The 27,060-nt window shown below is 39.7% G+C and overlaps 1 protein-coding gene across 4 annotated transcripts in view; it reads right to left on the minus strand.

Annotated features, from left to right (window-relative positions):
- The window catches only part of SHTN1 (shootin 1), a 122,707-nt gene extending 105,129 nt beyond the window's left edge, over positions 1-17,578 (minus strand). For all 4 annotated transcript variants that reach the window (XM_073019392.1, XM_007964202.3, XM_007964199.3 and 1 more), the window contains exon 1: positions 17,231-17,578. In XM_073019392.1, coding sequence (XP_072875493.1) covers positions 17,231-17,288 — 58 coding nt within the window. In that variant the 5' untranslated portion in view covers positions 17,289-17,578. The remainder of the gene's footprint in view (positions 1-17,230) is intronic.
- Positions 17,579-27,060: the final 9,482 nt, after the last annotated feature.

The raw sequence follows: 27,060 nt of genomic DNA on the forward strand, positions 1-27,060 counted from the left end.
TCTTGATATAGCAGTATGCTTCATGGTACCATAGAAAAATTTCAGAATTCATGGATGGGCTTATTTTACTTATTTTATTTTATATTTTTATTTTATTATTTTATATTTTCTTTTCTTTTACTTATTTTTTATTTTATATTTTATTTTATTTTACTTATATATTATTTATTTATTTTATTATTATTTTTGAGACAGGGTGTCACTCTGTCACCCAGGCTGGAGTGGAGTGACATGATTATAGCTCAATGTAACCCCAAACTCCTAGGCTCAAGCAATCCTTTTGCCTCAGTCTCTCCAGTTACAGATGCATACCACCATGCCCAGCTGACCTTCTATTTTTATTTTTTGTAGGGAGGGGTTCTTGTTACGTTGCCAAGGCTGGTTGTACTCGTGGCCTCAAGCAATACACCTACCTCAGCCTTCCAAAGCACTGGGATTACACGCATGGGATTATAGGCATGAACCATCATGCCTAGCCCAGAATTCATGTTTTAGCGTTTAAAATGATAAGCGGGCACAGTATGCAATCAATGAAAGTGTCTTCCTTCTACATCTTGAGGCAAAGCTTAGCTGTGTAACAGTCTTACAGAATAAAATTGAAAGCACAGCAAAGTTTAAAATACATACTTTTTGGATCCCACAATTCCATTTTCAAGAATTTTTCCTGTACCCCAAAAATCCATAAAATTATTATATCGATTTTTTTATAAAAGTATTTTTAAAATGAATGTTTCCTATAGCTGCACTTAAAATACATGTGTATAAGAATGTAAGCAGAATTATTATATTTAGTAAACTTCACTTTTGTTTCAGATTTACAGTAAAACTGCAAAGATAGAGCAATATCTTACATTAGTATAGTGCATTTGCTAAAATTAATGGACCAATATTGATGCACTGCTATGAACTAAAGTCCTTATTTCATTCAGACTTTCTTAGTTTTTACTTGATGACCTTTTCTGTTCTAGGATCCCATCTGGGATACCACATTACATTTAGCTATTATATATACTGCAAAAAAACAAACAAACAATATGTCTCCTTAAAATATGAAGGACTGGGGAGAACTGAAGATAATTAGGATACAGGGGAGCTCTCTACCTTTCCTCTGTTTGCCTAAAAGCAGGACAGAGAATTACAAAAACAAAAGGTCTTTCTATCCTCCTCCTTGTTCCTGCCTAAAAACAGGATGTAAATTCTCCTTTACCACCCATATCAGCTCAGAGATGGCACCAGAGGAATCTGCAAGCAGACTTTGCCCCATTAGCTTCCCCACACCTTTACCTTCCCCATACATTTTCCCACCCTTGGAAGCCTGGGACTGCTTTCCTTTGTCCTATCACTTCTCTAAAATGAATTGTTCTTTGTTGAAGGTGATAATAAAAACCAGAGTTTTAAGCCACTACTTGGAGTTACTTTTTGGCCTCGGGGTGTGCATTGTATGTGTTAATAAACTTGCTGTCTCTTGTTAATTTGTCTTTCATTACAGGAATCTGTCCCAATTACCAACCTATGAGGATTGAGAAAATATAATTTTTTCTCCCCTTCATTTTGGCATAGTTGGCGGATATTCTGAGCCACTTCACTCGCTCTGGGACCTGCAGACACAATCCTGGGAGAACAGAACAGGCAGAAGCTGGTAGGAAAAGAATATTCTTACAAAGGCAGCTCTCCCAAGTCTCTACCGGTAGTGCCCGGTCAAGAGGGGAAAGTAAAAGTTTTTCCTTGTTCCTTCCTTTCCAGATTCAGATTGGCAGGAAAAAAACATTTGAAATTTAAAAAAGAAAAAAAAATTGTTCTTTGAATTTGTGACTCCTGTAGATTTGGTTTGGGTATATATTGATGACTGATCTTTAGCCACCCAGAAAAGGCCTTTGTTTTCCTTGTCTCTCTTTTTGGTGTGGTTTGTCATAAAAAGGAAAATCATAAGAAGATTCTCCTTCCATCTTGCTGTATGTTTTGAGAGCTTGGCTTTTGCAATAAGCAAGGTTTTTCTCTCTGGTCTCCACCAGTCCCGGGGGGCACGAATTGTGAGATTTGTATCAGCAGCAGCTATCCAGCTGGCTAGGAGTCTAAAACATGTTTGTCCAGCCATTCCAGCTCTCAAGGAGCATTCTCTTAACTGTCTTAACATTCACTGCCTTGTTAACAATGAGGGTCTTCGCTTTCTTAGGCTGTGGTTGGATGAAACTGGATCTGGAGGGGAACTGCATCTTTTTCATCCTACCCTGTTTGGAATGTAATTCTTGCATCTATGGTTTTAAGCCATAAAGAGGCTTATTGTTAACAAACCCCCAAACACATCCCATGGGCAGCTTCTGTTTTTCTGTTTGTCTTAGTGACTACTGTCTCTTTCTGTCTTCCATCTCGTGGTGGCACACAGGTTATCGGGCCTTTCTTCCTTCTACCTGTCTTTGGGGAGTGGTGTGGCTCTTGGAAGGGCTGCATCTTCTACACTCCCTCTTTGAAGACGTTGGTTAAAGCCTTAAAGGGCTTCTTGGTTTTAGTCTCATGCATGGTTGTAGTTTTGGTCTTGAGTCACTTATAATATATAACTTTGGTATAGAATTTTGGTTTACATTTGTTTCTTAGTCTATCTGTGTTGCTATAAATGAATACCTGAAGCTGGGTCATTTGTAAAGAAGTTTATTTGGCCCATGGTTCTGCAGGCTGTACAAGGAACATGGCATCAGCATCTGTTTCTGTTCCGGCTGCTTCCACCCCTGGCAGAAGGTGAAGGGAACCAGGTGTGTGGAACGATCATATGGTGAGAGAGGAAAGCAGGAGAGAAGGGAAAAGTGTTATGCACTTTTAAACAAGGAGCTCTCAGGGGAACTCTCAGGGAGGCTAGTAGACAACTCTTCTAGCTTCATTACTCATTGCTACAAGGTACTAAAAAGTAGGCATCACTAGGACAAAAGCACCTGGCCATTCATGAGGGATCCAGCCCCATGACCCAAACACCTCCCATTAAGGTCTCACCTCTAACATTAGGGAATCAAATTTCAACATGAGATTTTGGGGGACAAGTATCCAAACTTCCAAACTATAGAAATTTGCCTGTTTCTTTCTCTCCTAAGCTAAAATGGAACTATACATTCAGGGGAAAAAATGATTTATTAAAACACTGCAGGCCAGGCACTATGGCTCACGTCTGTAATCCCAGCACTTTGGGAGGCCAAGACAGGTTGACTGCTTGAAATCCGAAGTTCAAGACCAGCCTGAGCAGCATGGTGAAACCCTGTCTGTACAAAAAATACCAATACTAGCCAGGCATAGTGGCACACACCTGTAGTTCCAGCTACTCGGGAGGCTGAGGTGGGAGGATGGTTGGAGCTCAAGAGGTTGAGGCTGCAGTGAGTCATGATCATGCCACTGCACTCCAGCCTGGGTGACAGAGCGAGATGCTGTCTCAAAAAACAAAAAACAAAAGAAAACAAACAAAAAAAATTCCAAAGGCAAATAGCACTAAAGTTGAAACAGAAGTCTTTTTATTTCTATCTCAGCTGGAAATCTCCCTGATAACACAAGTTAAAGATAACGCAATTAGATAAACAAGTCAGTCCATTGATATGCAGACTGCAACCGAAACTCTCTGAGGAATTAAAAACAACCCTCCATGTCTTGCAAATTGTTTACAAAAATAGGATGTGCCTCTAAAAGCAATTCAAAGCCCACTTATTCTAACTAACCCTAAATCTCACCTATTCATCTCAGGATGCTAGCAAATGCTGTACAACATCAGGACATTGAAATCAGTACTGTCCTGCACTTAAGAAAAAGAAGGAAAAGCTGAAATACTAATTACCCTAGGCCTCTAGTAGGCAAATAAGTCCCCCAAACCCTGTTTTATGTGAAAATTTACATTACTTCTCTGTACCTTTGAGATACACATTCCCTAATTAGTATTACCCGAGAAATTATCCCTTTTTTTTTTTTTGAGATGGAGTCTCGCTCTGTTGCCCAGGCTGGAGCAGTGGCCGGATCTCAGCTCACTGCAAGTTCCGCCTCCAGGGTTTATGCCATTCTCCTGGCTCAGCCTCCCAAGTAGCTGGGACTACAGGCGCCCGCCACCTCGCCCGGCTAGTTTTTTGTATTATTTTTTAGTAGAGACGGGCTTTCACCGTGTTAGCCAGGATGGTCCTGATCTCCTGACCTCGTGATCCGCCCGTCTCGGCCTCCCAAAGTGCTGGGATTACAGGCTTGAGCCACCGCAACCGGCCGAAACTATCCCTTTGAAAATGCAAACTTCTGGGAAATGATTCTTAGAGAGGAGAAAAAAAAAAAAAAAAAAAAAAAAAAAAAGAGGGGAAAGAGAAGCCAGGAATATATACTGTTTGTCCTGGAGGAAACCTGATAATGATCTCTGTGGTCAGAAGTTGGCTTAATTGAAAGTGTTATTCAGATTACAATGCATTTTTGAGGCCTCTTTGTTCTATTGTATCCAACTGCCATTTATAAATTAGTGAGTTTTATATTATTGTACGATCTTATGGCTGAACATTTTTTAAATGAAAGCTGTAATATCTTTTTTGTATTTTTTACGCGTACATGTTTTCTTTCCTTTTTCTTTCTTTTTTCTTTTTTTTTTTTTTTTTTTTTGAGACGGAGTCTCGCACTATTGCCCAGGATGGAGTGCAGTGGTGTGATCTCAGCTCACTGCAACCTCTGCCTCCCCGGTTGAAGTGATTGTCCTGCCTCAGCCTCCAGAGTAGCTGGGACTTCAGGCGCGTGCCACCACGCCCGGCTAATTTTTTGTATTTTTAGTAGAGACCGGGTTTCACCATGTTAGCCAGGATGGTCTCCATCTCCTGACCTCGTGATCTGCCCGCCCTGGCCTCCCAAAGTGCCGGGATTACAGGGGTGAGCCACCGTGCGCTAGCCTGTATACATGTTTTCATATATGTCGTAGGTTGTTTTTACATGGTTATAAAATGCTTTCAGCCAGGCACGGTGCCTCACATCTGTTAGTAATCCCAGCACTTTGGGAGGCCGAGGCGGGCGGATTATGAGGTCGGGAGATCAAGACCATCCTGGCTAACATGGTGAAATCCCATCTCTACTAAAAAAAAATACAAAAATTAGCCGGGCGTGGTGGCGGGCGCTGTAGTCCCAGCTACTCCAGAGACCCAGGCAGGAGAATGGCGGGAGTCCAGGAGGCGGAGCTTGCGGTGAGCCAAGATCAGGCCACTGCACTCCAGCCTGGGCGACAGAGCGAGACTCCGTCTCAAAAAAATTAAATTAAATTAAATTAAATTAAATTAAATTAAAAAATTTTTTAAATGCTTTGAAGAAATTCCACATTGGCTTAAAGATAAATGAGCAGTCATAAATTAAATTTACTTAAAACTCCTAAGATTTAGAAACTAACCCACATGACTTGGGCAAATAAGACTAGTTTAATAGTGTTAGTTTAGTGAAAACAACTATGTCTTCTAAGTTACAAGAAAAAAAAATACCACATAAAATTAACTTTAGAGTTCTTGCTTGGGTAGTAATTACCTAACTTATATGTGCTATAAAATGGATAAGAGAAAAATAACCTGAGATGATGCCTAGCTTTGACTGTCTCATAAAATTTTCCAAGCATGATTATTAAAATGAGTGAATTAAACAAATCAGATATAGCAAGGTAAGAGTTTATACAGGTACTTTTAAAATAATATATTTTGCATTATGTTTACTTACAAAGGTTTCACAATCTCTTTGGTTACCACATCCTTAGAGTTTTGTGAAATTAAATTAAATGATGAATATTCATTGAGTATATAGATCATTTTCAAGTAAGATAAAATGTTTTAACATTAATTGCTAAATATAAATTTATCTACTTTTGGCTTCTCATTGCAAAGAAACTAAAGATATCTGAGTCTGTTAGCAAGCTTTAAAAATTGTACTTTGAGGAAACACATATTTCTAAGATATTATAAAGTGGTATTAGTCTATGGAATGCTGGTTCAAAATTGCTAAGGATTAAAACTCTAATATATGTAATTAAGGCTACTAGAAATAAGAGGAACAATTCTGTATGCAAAGTTTACAAGTAAAATAAGATGTATTTTTTGGTGAGAAAGTTATAAGCAAGATATGAGGATCTGTTTTTGTTGAGGAAAGGAGTGATTTTGTCTAAGTAGATGTTATTTAAAGGTTGAAAAATGAATGAAGAAATGATATACAGAAAACTAAATGGATACAGAAAGTTGGGAAGAGAAAAGAGAGCAAGAGAAAGTCTTGTGTGGTTAAACTAACAAAAGTTGAATTAATTTATTATGAGATTTAAAATAGAGCCTTGATATCTAAAGTACACTGATACAAAACTAAAATTTGGTCTTTTTTAAAAACAAGATTTTCCTATAGTATTGATAAGAGAAAATAGAAGATTTATGTTCACCTTTTTAGTGAACTGTAGAGAGAGAGAGAGAAGGGGAAAGAGGGAAGGGGAAGAGGAAGGGGAGATTCTGTGTTTCATCAAGATGATTCCCTGTGCTTCACATTGTCTTTATTGGGTCTTTGATTACTTTAGAAAATTGAGTTAGAGTTAAGGTTTTTCTACAACTATATACCTTCCTATTTGCTTTTGAAGCCTTTATCACTCTGATTAAATGAATATTATTACACAATCAGAATGACTATTATTTCACAGTGACCTGTGATCCTATTTTGATTGTTCTGAATCTTATTTACAAACTTCCCAAAGTCAAATTATAAATGATGTCTTTTTTACCTTAAACTAACTTTAGGATTTCCAGAGGGCTCCCTAGAAGTCTGAAAGTGACATATTAAACCCATTAGGTTTATTCTGCATGCTAAATTATATGAGAAACATTGTCAAATAACATATAATGCTAACTTTTGAGTTACTATTTGTATGAATATGTTACTGATGTGTTTCAAAACTATGAGATTTCCAGAAATCTAATATGCTATCTGGATTGCTATCTGGAGTTGCTGTATCTCACAACCAACCAAATTTCCTTGTCAACTGCATTATTATCATAATGAACTCCCATCAGATCTTTAACCATGGCTTTTTTAAGTCTTGTTGTCCACATTTATTATAACTACTTTATTCTGATGCTCTTTCTAAAAACTTTTTGCAAGCAATTATAATCCTAAAGCATTGGGTCTTCAAGGAGGTATATGGGAAGAACAAAAAGAACTCTGACATGTACAGGTCTCTGATAACTTTAAGGAAATACCAGTGGACTGTGTATGAATTCCAGAACTCCAAAGGAGACACTGAATTCCTAATATTGCTAACATCGAGCAGAATTAAGAATTAATTACATGGGACTAAAATGATGAGGGACTGTGATTTTTATGACTTTTTTGTTAGAAACACTACTGATTCTTTTATTTTCCAGATTTAGGAAAACGTTTTCTTCTTTTGTGCTATCTATAGCTTACAACTATTTGGTAAAGTATACTTTTGCAAATAGAATGGAAACATTTATTTTTCTTCCTTAGATGATCCCTCCAAATTTTGGAAACTATTCATGAGTACTCTTATTTTTAGGATAATATAGGCATTTGCATAAGTTCAATAAGAATCCGTTCTTCTTTTAATAGGACATAATTGAAAACACTGGTTATATTGCCAAAGTTTGATGGGAATGTCATATTTTCTGATATGACCAAACTTTTTGGAAACTGAGGTCCCTAAAGGAACCTCAGTTTAATGGAGCCAACAAAGGCACCTTAAAAAAACTGGCCTCGTACCTTGAATACATGGTTCAAATGGTTGCCTTATAGGTGGGTAAAGAATGTCACCTTCCTGACAGGACCAGGAACATCAGGAATCTAGGGAAGAGACATATCTATCCAAGACTACTATAGGCACAATCTGAGTCCTGAGCTTGGCTTCTTAGCCTAAGGAGGCACTTTTTTAAGCCTAATCTGAGATTCCTTAGGAAGAGTTCCAGCAAAGCAGATTTTAAAAGGGCTTACATAGTCAATCATGATTCTTGCTGCACTTGTACAAATAATCAGGCCAAGTATAATAGACAAAAACTTATTTCACAAATAAACTGGTCTTACTGATTCTCTTTGGTAGAAATTAGTGTGAGAGAGGAAAAATGTTCTCAGAAAAATAATAGTTTAGAAACTATAGCTCACCCATTATTAGATTCTAGCCCTGTTCATTGTTTTTTGAGATTTTATTATTTACCTGCAATCTGAAATGGATCCTGAATTCTTTCCGTTTTTTCTAGTATCTGGTTGTGAGTCTCCAAACTAACACTTGCAATTTTTCTCCCACCCTTTTGACCTGGAATCATTGAAATTAAAATTGGGCTTTTTCAAAGTTGGAGAACTTGACACAAACATCAGAGAAATTACCACAACAGCTTTTGTATAGACAACCTTTATGATATTTAATCTACAAACAAGGAAAATCTGTCAGATTGCAACTGCCTGCCCCACTCCAGCTGAAGACACTTTGAGCCTAAGATATATAAATCCTCTCAAATGGCTGTTCTCCAGACTCAGAAACTAATTTATAGACTGCTCTAAACATTAATCTTGCTTTTTCTTTTCTTCCATAGAAATGTTTCTTACTAAGTTTTTGTATGCTTACACCATATAGAAACCTAACATTAAAGAGATCACCCATAACACCACCTCTTGAAATAAAACATGACTGTTTACCTAAACTAACCTAGTTTCAGGACTAAGAGACTGACTCAGTAAGATATGAGACAAATATACTTAAATCTGTTATTTTCTTCTGGTTTTCTTCCCTTTTGCCAATCACTTACCTCACAACCATCTCTCTCCAAAACTGCCAGCCTAGCACATAGTATGTGAGACTTTCTGAAAGTAAAGTTCCAAAGGAAGGAACTGAAGGAAACCAGCCTATGTCCCCAAAATATGAAAGAACTTTGAGCTAAAGATAATGAGGATGCAGGAGAACTCTCTGCCTTCCCTCTGTCTGCCTAAAAGCAGGACACAGAATTACAAAGACAAAAGGTCTATCTTCTCCCCATTTCCCACATAAAAACAAGATACACATTCTCCTTTACAACCCATATCACTTCAGAGACGGTGGCAGAGAAATCTGCGAGTAGACTTTACCCCAGGAGTTTCCGCATAAACTCACCTTCCCACATTCTCCTGCCTTTGGAAGCCGGAACTGCTTCCCTTTGTCCTAACCCTTTTCTAAATGTATTGTTCTTTGTTGAAGACAGTATGTTGAGCCACTGTTTTTCTCCCTTGCGACGTGCACTGCATGGCTTAATAAACTTGCTTGTTCATAAGTCTCTTGTTACAGGTATCTGTCCCAATTATGAACTTACAAGGAATTGAGGGAAAAATTTTTTCTCCCCTTCAATCCTTAAGGCATCTCTTGACTATGACAGTTTCTCAGACTTTGCTCATTTTTATGACCTTAACAGTTTGGAGAAGTGCTGATCAGGTATTTTGCAGAACGTCTCTCAATAGGGATTTGCTGATAGTTTCCTCATGAGTCGACTGGGTTTACGGGTTTTTAGGGGAAGGCCACAGAGGTAAAATGCCAATTCATCACATCACACTATCATGCTATCAACATGACTTAGCATTGTTCATGATAGCCTTGATCATCTAGCTGACGTAGTGTTTGTCAGGTTTCTCCACCGTAAAGTTTCTTGTTCCCCCTTTTCCATATTGTAGTCTTTGGAAGGAATTCACTATGTGCTGCCCACACTTAAGAATCAGGGAGTTAGGCTGAGTACGGTGGCTCTCACCTATAATCCCAGCATTTTGGGAGGCCGAGGCAGGCGGATCACGAGGTCAGGAGATCGAGACCATCCTGGCTAACACAGTGAAACCCCATCTCTACTAAAAATACAAAAAGTTAGCTGGGCGTGCTGGCGGGGGCCTGTAGTCCCAGCTACTCGGGAGGCTGAGGCAGGAGAATGGCATGAATCCGGGAGGCGGAGCTTGCAGTGAGCTGAGATCACACCACTGCACTCCCGCCTGGACGACAGAGCGAGACTCCGTCTCAAAAAAAAAAAAAAAAAAAGATTCAGGGAGTTATGATACACCACTTTGAGGGGGAACGTCTACATAAATTATGTGGAATTGCTCTGCATGGGAGATTTGTCTTTAATCATTTATTTATATCAGTATCAACTCACAAATATTACTTCATACTTTGAATTATAATCCAATATTCTGTTGTTCAGAGTTCCGTCTTTGGACATTGGAAGTTCTTTCCATTGGCTCTTGTGTCTCTGACAGACAGTAGCTTCCCTCTTACCTACCGTTTCACTCTCCAGAGTTTCAGTTACCCATGGCCAACATGGTATGAAAACAGATGATTACAGTACAATGAGATATTTTGAGAGAAAGAGAGAGAGACCACATTCACATAACTCTTATTATGGTATATTGTTATAATTGTTCTATCTTATTATGAGTTATTATTGTTAATCTCTTATTGTGCCTAATTTATAAATTAAACTTTAGCACAGGTATGTATGCATAGGAAAAAACTTTGTATATATAGGGTTTGTTATTATCCATGATTTCAGGCAGCTACTGCAGGTGTTATAACATAGCTTCCTCCGTGGAGAAGTGGGGACTACTGTATCTCCATCAATGTTGGCTTATCAATTGGTGGACTTCCTTAGTTTCCAGCACTACAAGATGCTGTAGGCTCATCTTGTATACTTCCTGCCCCTTTCCTAAAATTAGCCATTTCTCCTAGGAACCCTGTTCCTTTTATTCAAGAATGGCATTAGAAGCCAAGTTCTGGGCTCTACATGTGCTCATTGATACTGGTGCATCTAGACTCTCTCAGCTGACAGAGCAAGAAAATATACATATATACTATCCAAAATATATATATATTACATTTTATAATATATAATATATATACATATATTTCTATGTGTAACCATCCATACCTGTATTAAGCTAAACATGAGTTCATACTGATGTCTCCAATATGAATCCATTACCAAAAGCATTTTCTTTTTAGAGAGACGGGATCTCACTATGTTGCCCAGGCTGGTCTCAAATTCCTGGGCTCAAGGTATCCTCCTACCTCAGCCTCCCAAAGTGCTGGGATTATAGGCGTGAGCCAACACAACAAGCCAAGAAGCATTATTTGTAATAGCAAAAACAAAGAAAGAAAGATAGAAATGTCCATCCAGAGGACATTAAGTACACTGTGGTACGTCTGTACATTGGAACATTATTCAATCAATTTTTTTTTGTTTTTTTGAGACAGAGTCTCGCTCTGTTGCCCAGGCTGGAGTGCAGTGGCCGGATCTCAGCTCACTGCAAGCTCCGCCTTCCAGGTTCACCCCATTCTCCTGCCTCATCCTCCCGAGTAGCTGGGACTACAGGCGCCTGCCACCTCGCCTGGCTAGTTTTTTGTATTTTTTAGTAGAGATGGGGTTTCACCGTGTTAGCCAGGATGGTCTCGATCTCCTGACCTCGTGATCCACCCGTCTCGGCCTCCCAAAGTGCTGGGATTACAGGCTTGAGCCACCGCGCCCGGCTATTCAATCAATTTTTAATGATTTAAGGCTAAATGTACTAATATAAAAAATTACATATTACATGATAAATATATATGCACATACAAACACAATTTCTGGAAGGAAAGAAAATAAAAGGCTAACAGTAGCTAACTTTGAGAAATGGGAATGGGGTCATAGCATGCATTGTCAATGTAGTGATTTCATCCTCAAGGAGACAAGAGAAAAGATCTTGGATATTACAATGGCTTATGGCCCTTCAAAGAGTCACAGTGCATAAAATGCCTAAAAAGTTTCCTTAGGAGAGTGATAATGAAATAAAGATTGAGAAACAATGGGTCAGACAGAATAGGTAATTGTACTTTTCACTTTACACACTTGTTTTCTATGAGTATGTGTTTATTTTTGCCTTTATTTTAAAAAAGGTTCACAGCTGGGCGCGGTGGCTCACGCCTGTAATCCCAGCACTTTGGGAGGCTGAGGCGGGTGGATCAGGAGTTTGAAACCAGCCTGACCAACATAGTGAAACCCTGTCTCTACTAAAAATACAAAAACTAGCCGGGTGTGGTGGCCCATGCCTGTAGTCTCAGCTACTCAGGAAGTTGAGGCGGTAGAATTGCTTGAACCAGGGAGGTGGAGGTTGCAGTGAGCCGAGACCACGCCATTGCACTCCAGCCTGGGTGACAAATAAATAAATAAATAAATAAATAAATAAATAAATAAATAAAATTAAGGTAATAGTGAAATTCTGACTAGAAGACACAGTTCCTTAGCCCATGCTGCATGTCCATCTCATGGGTGGTTGCCAAACTGCTGTTTTTCAGCAACTGCTCCCTAACTTTAGGAGGAAAATGCATTGTTAATAAGTACCTGGTGATTCAGATGCAGCTGGCCCTTGTACCACACTTTGAAAAATACTGATGTAAAACCAAGTTTGCACTTGAAAACAAGGCAACATTTAATTCCAAACAGTTTTCTACTGGCTGATCTCATATGTACCCAAGATTGTCAATGCTTCCGTTTTCCCAGACTGACATGGTCATTGTGGTAGGCAATAGTTTCAGACTGTTTTGTCAAAATAATGCTCCAGTTATTTCCTGGCCTAGGAGCCAAGGGAATACCAAATGCATCTTTTAATTACTAACATGCTATAAGAATAAGCTTGACTAGATTTCCATGTGAACCGTAAGTATCATCTCAATAATCTTGGGGAAAACAATACTAACTCTAAAGGTGAAAGGAGGTTTAAAATTGCTTTAAAACCAATTACCTCACCATAGGAAATCCATTTTAAATACTGTTAGCCCAAGAATTGCCCATTACTGGGGTGGTGGTGGTTGTTTTCCTCTTATGTGAGTATGTCCTTATTATTAAATAGCCATCTCTCTTCAAAATTTCATCAAGTTGGAAACGGCATGGCATTACTATACTTAATAGTTTAGCGGACATGTGTTGTCTGTGTCTGCCCAGTCAGCATCCTCCTGGTAGTGGCATCCCATTCTGTTTTGGACTACTCCTCCAATCTTTGCAGGGGCTGCCAATTAAAGTATCCTGCCCTCCCGTGGTCAAAGTATTTGAATACATGAGATTGGCCAAACTAGGCCAATCAGACACTCTTCGTGGAATTTACATGCCTAGCACCATCTCTAGACCAGAAACTCCTCACCAGCAGGGGCAAGGTCTTATTCAGCTCTGTCTCTCCGATGCCTAGCACAGTGCCTGGCTATGAATATTCAATGCATGTGGGCTGAATGAATTACACAGAAAATCATGCACCTTAAACAAATGCTGAACTAAGTCTATCATTTTCCCACTGAATTCCGGAGGGGGAGCAAATTGTATGATGTTTTGTAAGGGAAATATCCACTTTAGTAGCTAGGAAATATGCCTCGGAAATAGTATCCAAAGTTGCCATTTCTCTGTGCATTAAAGATGTCAATCAGTCCAATAAAATAAAGCCCCAAAAAAGACAAAAGGAGAATTACCTCATTACCTCAACATCTGCTTGAACATAAGCAATCACATACTGGCTAATTTTTTTTAAAGGGACATAATATAACTTTCTAGAAAGACATAATATAGCTAATTATACCATTCACTAGGAGGGAACATAAAATGTTTTGAAGTAATTCAGAAGTGGGTGTGATTTATAAGACATAGAGCCTAGGGAATGGTAAGTATAAATTAGAGATTGCTCATATTATGACAGACTCCGTCATTACATTTCACAACTTTTGTCAAAAGCAACCTTATTCACCACACCACTAAAGGCTTCACATTAGGGAAGGCTGCTGTCAGCTTTGTGGTTTAGAGTAGACAGGAATCTCCTTTCTGAACACTCTCCTGGGGAACTGGTTCAAATTTTAGACTTAAAACTTACTAACACAGGGGGAAATTAAGAGAGATTGTTTAATGGGTACAAACATACAGTTAGATACAAAGAGTAAGTTTTAACATTTGATAGCAAAGTAGGGTGACTACAGTTAACAACAATGTATTGTATATTTCAAAAGAGTTAGAAGAGAGGACTTGAAATGTTCCCATAGAAATGATAAATACTGGAGGCAATTGATACCCCAAATACCCTGACTTGATATTATGCATTCTAAGCACGTAACAAAATACCCCATGTCTTCTCTAAATATGTACAAGTCTCATGTATCAGTTTAAAAAAAACTCACTAAGGAAGGACCCATATGATGTAAAAAGATTTCAAACATCACTAATAACCAGAGCGATGCAAATCTTAAAAGGTAACATTCTGCCCATTAGATTGGCAAGAATTCAAAAACTTATCAGGCTATCAAATTAATAAAGATTGCTATTAGCCAGAGTTGACCAACGTGTGGGGAAATGGGTGCTGCTGAAGGATATTTCAAGTGGTATAATCATTTTAGGGGGCACTTTTGCAGTGTCTAGCAAAAGTATATGTCCATGCCCTCTAATCCAACAATCCCATTTCTTCTAAAAATCTATCCAAGAAAAAAAAAAGTAATTGTACATTTATTCATATAACTTGAATAGTAACTGTCTTCTCTTCTAGACAATTAATTTGGTGACAAGGACTGTCTAGTTCATTATTTACACTCCTAGTGCCCAGCACATGGACCTCATATATGGTAGTACTTGATAAGTATTTGTTAAAGGAATGAATATGTTTACTCAGCATTATTAAGGGAAAATAAAATATTTGATAAATAACGGTTCTTCTTGCTCACATTAAATAGGGGTAGTGGAATTATCACTCAAAATATTAACATTGTGAGTAAAAACGTAGTAACAGGTAGTAAAAATTACTATTTTCAAAAACAAACTATGTAACCATCAGCTTACAAAATTGATCATAGTATGCACTGTTAAATGCCCAAAGACCCAGTTGTCTGTTCTTCCAAATCCCTAGCTGCCCAGTTAGTTCTACAGGTCAAACAGTAACTGAGTACATTTGGAGTAAGTAAATTGTTTCCAGTCTGTGATCCAATGACAAGCAAACGACCTGGTTTTGAAATGTATAAAAACCACACTGTAAGCTGAAAAAATCCCAACACCTTTGTAACTAGACTCACTATCCCCAAAAGTGTACCTTTTAAGAAATACAACTTTGAATATCTAACTGTTCTATTACCTTTGATATGCACTTAATCAAGGAAATATATCCTCTAACAATACCAATGCCAAGGATTTGTTTATTTTCCAATACAATGCAATAGGAGAAAGAGCCAGAAATTTAGAAATCCTTTTTCTCAGGTCTCAAACCCAACATAGGAATGGAGAACGTGTTCCAAAATCAAATATAAACAATTTGCAGATTATCTACATTGTTAATCTACCATTGAATTACATAAGAAATGAAGGGGAAATTTTTCGTTTTTATCATTGTTTGAAAACTGACCATCCATAAGAAGAGCTGATATCCACTGACAGATATTACCTAAAATTTCTGAAAGCTCCACGAATGTAAATATGCATCAAGTTTTAATGTTATGGGTTGGGGGAAGGTGTTATTAAATATAAAATACCAGTAGAATCCAGTATCTCGCTAAAATACTCGAGAAATTTCAGATAAAGGCATTCTGCCCACCCACTAAATTCACTGATGCTTGTGACTTTATCACCTCAGGATAATCTAGGATGCCAGGTAAAGGTGCTGGGAAGGCGAAAGAGACTAACATTTATCCAGCACTTTCTAGATGCTGGATATCACAGAGGAATGTGTTACGTCCATTTCAGAGGTTAAATACTTTCCCCAAGGTCATACAGTAAACAGTAATGTTGAAATTTGTTTGCCAGAGTGTGGCTTCAGAAGAATCCAGATGCACTTCCCAACGGTGTTTGTGATTTTATGGAACAACAGGTAAGAGTACTGGACAGGACCTCAGGAAGTCCTCCAGTTTTGCCCTCGCTTTTAGTCAGGTCAGCCTTGACTGACCAGAAGATCCACGGAAGGGAAGAGACTCCTCCAAGTTCACAGAGCCGGTGAGCTGGGCCAAGAGAAGTCAAAGAACTGGAACTAAACACCAGGTTTTGCCACAGGGCAGGGATCCTTCCATTACATGGTCATGTCAGCAAGACATTCAGAAAAGTACATGTTCCTACACATTTTTACTTCCTTTAAATCTGTTTGGTTCCTCCCTTTCTGTTTTTATTTTTATTTTTGGAGACGGAGTTCTGCTCTTGTTGCCCAGGCTGGAGTGCAATGGCGCCATCTTGGCTCACCGCAACCTCCGCCTCCTGGCGATTCCCCTGCCTCAGCCTCCCGAGTAGCTGGCATTACAGGCATGCACCACCACTCCCGGCTAATTTTGTATTTTCAGTAGAGACGGGGTTTCTCCATGTTGGTTAGGCTGGTCTCCAACTCCCGACCTTAGGTGATCCACCCACCTCGGCCTCCCAAAGTGCTGAGATTAACAGGCGTGAGCCACCGCGCCCGGCTGGTCCCTCCCTTTCTTGACCCACATTCGCAGACCACCCTTTGGTCAGGGTAAAAATGATAACTGTTTAAAGGTGGTAGGTTAGCATTTGGTTGTTGATCTGGTTTGGTTCAGAAGTGTGGTAACTGATGAAAAAAATAATTGGCTGAAGCAGTTCTTTATTAAAGGATAATCCCCAGTTACCAAGCAGTACAGAAATGTGTGCACATGGCCTGGCTCTCCTGCGCCCAGCGCCAACCCTGTTAATTCTGGAAGCTCAACACTGGCAGGATGCTGACCTTGGTGACTAATAAACTGCTAAAATTGAGAAGTGATTAAAAAAAAAAATTATGGCCTGAAAATCCCAGCTGGGCAAGGAAAGAGGAACTAGACCGAACCCAAATGAAAAGCTGGGAAGGGTGTGAAACAGCGCTACAGGCCACCCAGCGCCAACAAATGCGTAAGGGTGGGGCCAAGCTAGCTGAGCCGCCCAAAGCAGCCAAAATATCCTGCCCCACCCGCTTCTCCCGCAAGGAAGGTGGCACTGTGCAACCTCGTCCGCACTGAATCCTCGTCCCTTCCCCCAGACCCCTTCGCCAGCAAACGCAACCGGCGGGCAGCGCGTCTCACGCTGCGGGGCCTGACTCGCCCCGACACTCCGCGTTATCCTCGGTCCAGGGCTTTCCTAGGCGCGCCGGCCACGGAGGACGCCTCTCCGCGGGTGACGGAGCTACTGCGGTGACCACGGCGGCCGCCACGTCTCCCGCCCGGCTTCCACCTGCCCTGGCCCCAGCGCCCGGGAGCGGTCCCCGCCCACGGGCCGCGGCTGCCCACACCTGGCGCCCGCGTGCTGCCTACCTTGCTCCTTCAGACTGGTGATCAGCTGCAGCTGCTTCTCCTCGTCCGAGCTGTTCATTTTGGCGGGTGGGGCCGGGAATAAAAGGGAAAGAAGGAGCGGCGCGGGGCACACAGTGGGAGGGGGAAGGAAAAGCAAGATGCCGGTGGCTTGCGGCTCCACTACCCGGAAGTTGGATCTGCTCCCGCTCCTCCTCCTCCTGGCGCGGAGCGCGCGAGTGAGATCATCCCCACGCACCTACTCGGCGGCTGCGGCCGCTTCACCTGCAGGTGGGGCGGGGCGGCCCCGCAGTCCCGGGCAGGGGGTGGAGGGACGGGGGCGGGGCAGCAGCCGCGATCCCAGCCTGTGGCGGCCGGCGCTGCAGGACGCGCTGGTGGGAGGGCTGCGGCCCTGCGTGTGGTCGCTCTGACTCGCCCCGCACCCTTTTCTCCGCCTCCACCCCCGGACTCAAGGACGCCGGTTCAGAGAAAACTGGCCGTGGGTTCGCAACATGTGTGGGAACTCCACTTTGGACGCTGCCCGGGGGTCGCTCCCCACGAACCACAGATGCAGAGCGGGACGCAATGAGCCATGAACGCCTGGACTTCTTCCCCAGTTCTCCCGCAGTGGACTCTGGGGGCGCGGTTGCAAAACCTAGCTGCCCGCAGGGGCGGGCCCAGGGTCGTACATTTTGCAACTTGAAAAGCAGACAAGGACCGAATCAGGCCGCCCGGCTACTTAAATGACCATGCCGTGAGTGAAGGAGGGTCCCAGCTCGCTTTCCCCCATCGCACCAGGTTTGCCAGGTGGTCAGAACGTGGACCCTGCCGCACATGGATGGTGGGGCCTGCAAAGCCCTTGCAGATCATCTGGCTGGTGGCGGGATGACCTTCCCTTTAGAGAGGCTGCCACTGCTGGCCGAATGCCAAAAGTCACGCAGCCCCCGGGCATCAGAGGCTGGCAGTTAAGCCAAGCATTTGTCCCACTTCACTGCCCTCTGAACTATTTGAACTCATGTCTGGGTTAGACTATGCCCATGAGAGAAGTGGCAGGCCTGCATTGTTTCAAAGGTGCCTCTCTCCGACCCCTAGTTGCGAGCGAACCTTGGGTTCAGTCTCCTGCATCTTTGAACTTCATCTGAAGAATGGGAAGAATAGTGATACCTACTCTCCAGGAAGAGTTGTAAGGATTTAATAGAGAGAGGAAGATTAACAAAACACCAAGTCCAGAATTTATAATGCAGTTTTTTGTTTGTTTTAACGTTACAGGTCTGTGGCCCAGCGCGGTGGCTCATGCCTGTAATCCCAGCACTTTAGGAGGCCAAGGCGGGCGGATCGCGAGGTCAGGAGATTGAGACCATCCTGGCTAACACGGTGAAACCCCGTCTCTACTAAAAATACAAAAAAAATAGCCGGGCATGGTGGCGGGCACCTGTAGTCCCAGCTACTTGGGAGGCTGAGGCAGGAGAATGGTGTGAACCCGGGAGGCGGAACTTGCAGTGAGCAGAGATTGTGCCACTGCACTCCAGCCTGGGCGACAGAGCAAGGCTCTGTCTCAAAAAAAAAAAAAAAAAAAAAAAAAGATTACAGGTCTGTGAGAAAGGGGTTGTGGTTGCTTAACTATAAGCTGAAGGATGCAGTTCTTTTACACTGATCATTAAGCATGTGAGATAAGTCCAAACTGAATTAGACTTACTGCACAGCTTGGTTTTTCTCACTACCTGTAAGCTTTTAGTTTGGGTACAGCAACAGCACAGTGCCGCTCATTCCTCAATTGATGTTCCATGGAAGTGCCCAGCTCCATTTCTTGTGTTCATTTCTCCATGATAGTTGTAGAGTGAGGTCGAGATATGGGTAAATCCTGTAACTAGTGTCTTTCTGATACTACATGCTAACTCAAATTTTGAAAAAATGGTAGCACTGCTTTCTCTTTCTCTAAAATGGCAATATAGTACTTTAGCAGTGGTGATTTAGGGGTAGAATGATCTAAAAGGGTAGTGTAGTATTCTTTAATACAGTGTATTAAAATGTTTAAAGTTTAAAAATAATTTTGATATGGGATTGTATTATTCAGCCCTTTCCCTAGGTTTGCATAATTCAAGATAGTTGCAGATAGCTGCCATGAAGATCCCCAGGAGATAATCAAAGGGTCTTTGCTCAAGTATTACATCTTAGTCCTCAGAGTTGAAAGGAGTCCCCGAAACAGGAGACAATTCAGACTCAACTCCATGAAAATGTGAATATATGCCGCCACCAGGTATTATGTGGGAAGATAAATAATCCCCTTCCAGGAAAAAAAAAAAAAAAATCCGGGAAATTTGGGTGGAAAATAATGGGCATTTAGCTTTTGTCCCGCAGTCCGGAAACCTGTTAAACCTGATGAGTCATCCTGACTCATTCTCTCACACTCTACCAAATATAAGCAAAGTGCACCATTAAATATTTGGCTTAGTTCACAAAGTTCCATTTTTTTTAATGGCTGGTTTGTCTTCTCCAATTATACAGTAGTTAGACAGTATTTCTGGAGTTTAAGAATGAGTTAATTATCAAATCTATAATCAAACTGTTTTGGTTCCATACTAAATCTGCAGCCTCTTGCAACTGATCCCATTTATCCCCCTTAAAATTAGAAAAGGCTCCTGAGCTGAGATCCTGCCACTGCAATGCAGCCTGGGCGACAGAGCGAGACTCCATCTCAAAAAAATAACTTTAAAAAATCCCGAAATACAATATAGCATTCACTTGAGGACATGGTATGAATTATTAGCAGGGCTACTAGAGTCCTTATTGGAATTTAGGCCTCCCATTACACTATGGTTTATTTATATGATATGAATATTGATGGACAGAAGTGATAAATTAGTTTTTGTTCTGTTTAATAATATACATAGTGATGGCTATGGGAAGCCGAGGAGGGCAGATCATGAGGTCAGGAGATCGAGACCATCCTGGCTAACACGATGAAACCCCGTCTCTACTAAAAATACAAAAAATTGGCCGGGCGTGTGACAGGCGCCTGTGGTTCTGGCTACTCTGGAGGCTGAGGCAGGAGAATGGCGTGAACCCAGGAGGTGGAGCTTGCCGTGAGCTGAGATCGGGCCACTGCACTCCAGCCTGGGCAGCAGAGTGAGACTCCGTCTCAGAAAAAAAAAAAAAAAAAAGTACAGTGGTCAAGAAGGAGTTTCTCTTTAATCTTTTTTTAATGTTTCAGGTAATTAAAGTAAAATCACATATGTCATCTTTTGAGGCATACAGATAAGAAAGATTGAAATACAATGAAGAGGAAAAGGTTCACTCTCTTTGATCCACTAGTTCTATATCAGTGAATCTATTCTAAAAGGCTTATGTACAGAGCTATTTAATGTAATGTTAATTATGATATGACAATGGCAACATAAGCCGGGCGCGGTGGCTCAAGCCTGTAATCCCAGCACTTTGGGAGGCCGAGACGGGCAGATCACGAGGTCAGGAGATCGAGACCATCCTGGCTAACACGGTGAAACCCCGTCTCTACTAAAAAAATACAAAAAAACTAGCCGGGCGTGGTGGCGGGCGCCTGTAGTCCCAGCTACTCTGGAGGCAGAGGCAGGAGAATGGCGTGAACCCGGGAGGCGGAGCTTGCAGTGAGCAGAAATCGTGCCACTGCACTCCAGCCTGGGCGACAGAGCGAGACTCCGTCTAAAAAAAAAAAAAAAAAAAATTAACCAGTGTGGTGCACATGCCTGTAATCCCAGCTACTGGAGAGGCTGAGGCAGGAGAATCGCTGGAACCCAGGAGCAGAAGGTTGCAATGAGCCGAGATCGTGTCATTGCTCCACCCTGGGCAACAAGAGCAACACTCGGTCCCCCCCCCCCAAAAAAAGAAAGAAAATATCAACCGAATATGCACAAAAGGAAAGGAGAAGGAAGTCAAAATGATTAACTACCAAAAACATACATACTTTTAAAAAAACTAAATACAAAATAAGGCAATAATGAAGCAAACGAGGAGCAAGAGCTATAGATAATACATGGCAAAATGGCAGAAATAAGTCATTTCTTATTAACTATAACTTTAAATGAAGATGGTTTAAACTCTCCAATCAAAAGGCAAAGACTGGCACGATGCAAAAAAAATATGATTTAACTATATGCTGTCTACAAAAGATTTATTTTAGATCCAAAGACAATAGATTTAAAGCAAAATGGTGGGAAAAAATTTCATTAGTAACCAAAAGAGAGTTGTGGTGGTTATATTACTATCAGACAAAACAGACTTTAAGTCAAAAACTGTTACAACAAACAAAAGTCACTATATATTAACAAAAGGGTTGATTCGGTAAGAGTATATAATTATTATTTTTTTTTTTTTTTTTTTTTTTTGAGACGGAGTCTCGCTCTGTCGCCCAGGCTGGAGTGCAGTGGAGGGATCTCAGCTCACTGCAAGCTCCGCCTTCCAGGTTGACGCCATTCTCCTGCCTCAGCCTCCCGAGTGGCTGGGACTACAGGCCTCCGCCACCTCGCCCGGCTAGTTTTTTGTATTTTTTTGTAAAGAAAGGGTTTCACCGTGTTAGCCAGGATGGTCTCGATCTCCTGACCTCGTGATCCGCCCGTCTCGGCCTCCCAAAGTGCTGGGATTACAGGCTTGAGCCACCGCGCCCAGCCGAGTATATAATTATTATAAATATATATACAGGCTGGGTGCGGTGGCCCACGCCTGTAATCGCAGCACTTTGGGAGGTGGAAGTGGGCGGATCTCTTGAGGTCAGGAGTTTGAGACCAGCCTGGCCAACATGGTGAAACCCCATCTCTACTTAAAAAAAAAAAAATATATATATATATATAAAATATATATATATATCAAACAGATTCCCAAAATATATGAAGCAAACGTTAATAGCATTAAAGGGAGATATAGATAGTCCTACAAAAATAGTTGGAGACTGTCTCACTTTCAATAATGGATATAAAACGTATAGAAACAGTCGATAAGGATAGAGAGGGCTTAAACAACTATAAACCAAGTAGACATAACAGACATATATAGAACACTCCACCTGACAAAAGCACAATTTACATGTTTCTCAAATTGACAGATGTTATATTAGGCCACACATTTCTTCTCAATAAATTCAAAAAGATTGAAATTATACAACTCATACAAAGTATCTTCTTCCATGACAATGGGATGATATTAGAAATCAGCAATGGAAGGAAATCTAGAAAATTCACAGATATGTAGATATTAAACACCACACTTTTCAGCAACCAAAGGTTCAAAGAAGAAATCACAAGAAAAAACAGAAAATTTAGAAATAATACCAAAAATACAACATATCAAAATTTATGGGATACTGTGAAGACAGTGCTCAGAGAGAAATTTATAGTTCTAATTACTAAATTATAAAAGAAGAAAGATACAGAATCAAAGTAACTGTACATCTTGAGAAAATAGAAAGATAAGCAAAATAAACCCAAAATTAGCAGAAGGAATAAAATAATGAAGAATAGAGTGGAGATAAATAAAAGACAATAGAAAAATAATAGAATTAATAAAAAGTTATTTCTTTGAAAATATCAGCAAAATTGACAACCCTTTCCCTAAATTAACAAAGAAAAAAGAAATATGAAAATTGGATATTAAAATGGAGACATTAATACCAATGATTCAGAAATAAAAAGGATTCCAAGAGAATAATAAGAACAATTATATGTCAACAAATTAAATAACCTAGAAGAAATGGACAAATTCCCAGAAACACACAAGTCACCTAAACTAACTGAAAAAGAGAAAATTTCAGCAGAACTATTATTTAAGTAAAGAGTAAATCAGAAAGTATTTAAAAAAAAGAAAAAGTAAAGAAAGACACCCTTCAGTGAAAATAAGTTCAGGACCAGATGTCTTCCCTGGTGAATTCTATCCAACATTTAAAGAATTAACACTAGTCTTTCTCAAACTTTCTAAAACATAAAAAAGGAGAGAACACTTCCTAACTCATTATATGAGGCCAGTATTTCTGTGATACCAAAGCCAGATAAGATTATCACAGAAAAAGAAATGTACACACCAGTTTCTCCTATGAATATGGTTGCAAAAATCCTCAACAAAATACTAAGAAACCAAATCCAACAATACATTAAAAGGATTATACACCACAACCAGGTAGTACTTGTTCCAGGAATGCAAAAGTGGTTCAACATAAGAAAATCGATCAGTGTAATACGTCACATTAATAAGAAAAAAAAACCACGTGATCACTCAATTGATACAGAAAAGGCATTTGACAAAAGTCAGCATCGTTTCTCCATAAAAACTCTTAGCAAACCAGGAATAGATGGAACGTCCTCACCATGATAAAGGACATTTGTAAAGAAGCCACAGCTATAATCATGGTCAATGGTGAAAGACTGAAAGCTTTCCCCCTGAAATTAGGAATGAGACAAGAATACCTGCTTTCATCACTGCTATTCAACAGTGTGCTGCAAGTTCAATTAGACAAGAAAAAGAAAGAAAAGGCATCCAAGTTGGAAAGGAGGAAGTAAAGCTATCTCTATTCACATATGACATACAACTATATATAGAAAATCCCAAAGAATCTACAAAAAAAGCTACTAGAGCTAATAGGTGAATTCAGTAGTTTTAGCTGAACACAGCTCTTAAGTTTAGGTCTTTGGTCCGTTTTTAGTTAATTTTTGTTAGGCCTTTTCTACCTTATAACAGGTAAGAGTCCAACTTCATTCTTTTGCGTGTGGGTATCCACTTTTCCCAACACCGCTTGTTAAATGACTGTCCTTTCCCCATTGAATGGTCTTGGTACCCTTGTTGAAAATCAACTGGTGATATATGTGAGGATTTATTTTGGGGCTCTCTGTTTTATTCTATTAGTCAATATGTCTGTCCTTATGCCAGTACCATCTCTATTCATAGATGGCATAATTTCCTATGTGGAAAATACCAAAGAATTTCTTTAAATGCTTCTACAACTAATACTGAGTTTAGTGAGGTTACAGGATACAAGGTCAATAAACCCTTAAAAAGATGCTCAACATCATTAGTCATTAGACAAATGCAAAAGTCAACTGTATTCATTCCATATATCAGCAATGAACAATTAGAATTTGACATTAAAAATTAACACCATTTACAAAAGCACTAAAAATACTGAAGCACTTAGGTGTAAATCTAGCAAAAATGTGAAAGATCTAGATGCCAAAAAGTATAAAATGCTGATGAAAAAAAATCAAAGGTTAAATGGAGAGCTATATTATATTCATAAATTAGAAAACTCAATATTGCTAAAATGTCAATGCTCCCAAACTTAAACTATAGATCCAATACAATCCCAATCCAAATCCAAGCTGCTCCTAAAATGTATTATGGAAAGGCGAAAAACAAACAAGCAAACTAGAATAGCCAAAACAATTCTGAATAAGAACAAAGTTGGAGGACTCACACTACCTGATTTCTAAGACTAACTGTAAAGCTACAATAATTAAGACAATTAAGTATTGGCAAAAGGAAGATGCATTAACCATCCCAAAAGTTGATCCACACAAATATAGTCAATCTTTTTTTCTGCGAAGTAACAGAAGCAATTCAATGGGGAAAAAAATATTTTCAAAACTTGGTGCTAGATCAACTGGACATCCATATTTTTTTTTTTTTTTTTAAAGAAGAGCCTCAACGCATGCCTCATAGAAAAATTAACTCAAAATGGGTAATAGACCAAAATGTAAAACCTAAAACAGTAGAACTTTAAAAACGAGACACAAGAGAAAAAACCGTGTAAAGTCTGGCAATTAGTTTTTAAATATGATGCCAAAAGCATAATCAATAAAAGAATTAATAAATTAGATTTTATGAAAGATAAAAGAAATTAAAGAGATTAACAATACCTGCCACAGATGAGGAAAAAGATTTACAAATCACATATTAATTCACATTAAATAAATCACATTAATATTTTGTATCACACATTACATAAATCACATATTAATATTTTGTATCCTAAATATTTAAAGAACTCTTAAAACTCCAACAATAAGAGCCAGTATAGTGGCTTGTGCCTGTAATTCCAGCTCTTCAGAAGGCTGAGGCTGGCGGATTTTGAGCCTAGGAGTTTAAGGTTGCAGTGAGTCACTGCATTCCAGCTTGGGCAACAGAACAAGACCCCATCTCTAAAAATTATATAAAATTTTAAAAAAATAAATATTAAAATAGGTCGACAGTAAAAAAGATTAATTGGCAAAATATATAAACTGATACTTAACCAAAAGAGATTTATTTATTTATTTATTTTTTGAGACTGAGCTTTGCTCTGTGTCCCAGGCTGGAGTGCAGTGGTACCATCTCAGCTGACTGCAAGCTCTACCTCCCTGGTTCAAGTGATTCTCCTGCCTCAGCCTCCCCAATACTCGCGACTACAGGCGCTCGCCACCATGCCCAGCTAATTTTTGTATTTTTAGTAGAGACAAGGTTTCACTATGTTGGCCAGACTGATCTCAAACTCTTGACCTCAGGTGATCTGCCCACCTTGGCCTCCCAAAGTGCTGGGATTACAGGAATGAGCCACCATGCCCAGCCCAAAAATATATATTTTTAAATGGTAAATAAGCATATGAAAGGATGCTCAACATTATTTGTCATTAGTGAAATGCAAATTAAACAACAATGATATATATAATACTATATCTCTATTAGGATGTAAAATAAAAAAGGAACAATCCCAAATGCTTAGAAAGACTCAGAGCAACAGTAAACTCTCTTTAATTGCTGGTAGCTATTTTAAATGGTACAGCCACTTTGAAAGACAACTTAGCAGTTCCTTATAAAATTAGAAATACATTTGCCGTACAACTCGGTGGTTCCACTCCTGGGGCTTACCCAAATGAGTGGAAAACTTATGTTCACAGAAAAACTTATATACAAATGTTTATAACAGCTTTATTCATAATCACCAATAACTGGAAAAAGCCAAGATGTCTCTCAACAGGTGAATGAACAAATATATATATCTTCCAAATATGTGTGTGTGTGTGTGTGTGTGTGTATATATCTTCCATAAAATGGAATATATACATCAATTTAAAAAGAATGAGCTATTGAGTAGCACTGTATACACTGATCTGGATACAGTGTATACAGATCTTAAATGCATTCTGTTAAGTTTAATAATCCAGACCCAAAAGGCTATATACAATATGGTTCAATTTATATGACATCATGAAAAGGCAAAACTATAAGAATGAGAAACAGATCATGGTTACCAGGGGTTAAGGAAGAATGGAAGGGTTGACTATGAAGGAGCCATACAGGGGAATTATTAGGGTGATAGAATTATTGGTATGGTGCTGGGGTGTTGGATAAATGACTCTATGCACTTGTCAAAATCCAAAGAGGTACACATCCCAACTTTGCTGCATGCAAATTTAATAACAAGTCAGCCAAGATAGGGAAATCTCAGGACAGAATTCAGAAAATGACAAATAAATCGAACCATATTACTAATACATGACATTACCTTACTAAAGGGGAAGGGATGGGGGAAAGGATCTGACCTAAGAATCTTTGGATAACAGTATTTTGACTGGATACTATAAGGCTAAAAACAAAAGGAACCATACATCAGCACCCTTCTAGCCTGCAAATCTACCTCCCTCTAGAGTATGGGTTAGCAATTCTCAAACTACTGTACATGTAGGGTAGGGTTGAATAAATAAGTAAATCAACTAGATAATGGGAGGCAGGTTTCTCACCATAAGAGAAAGAAGCTACAATCAGTTCTGCTACAACGAACTTATGTGTTCTTAAAAATTATCATGCTGTGCAAAATTGTACAATAAAAACCATAGGTCTCATGGGAAAAAAGAAGCTAG

The sequence above is a fragment of the Chlorocebus sabaeus genome, chromosome 9, assembly GCF_047675955.1.
Source record: "Chlorocebus sabaeus isolate Y175 chromosome 9, mChlSab1.0.hap1, whole genome shotgun sequence".
Lineage (NCBI taxonomy): Eukaryota > Metazoa > Chordata > Mammalia > Primates > Cercopithecidae > Chlorocebus > Chlorocebus sabaeus.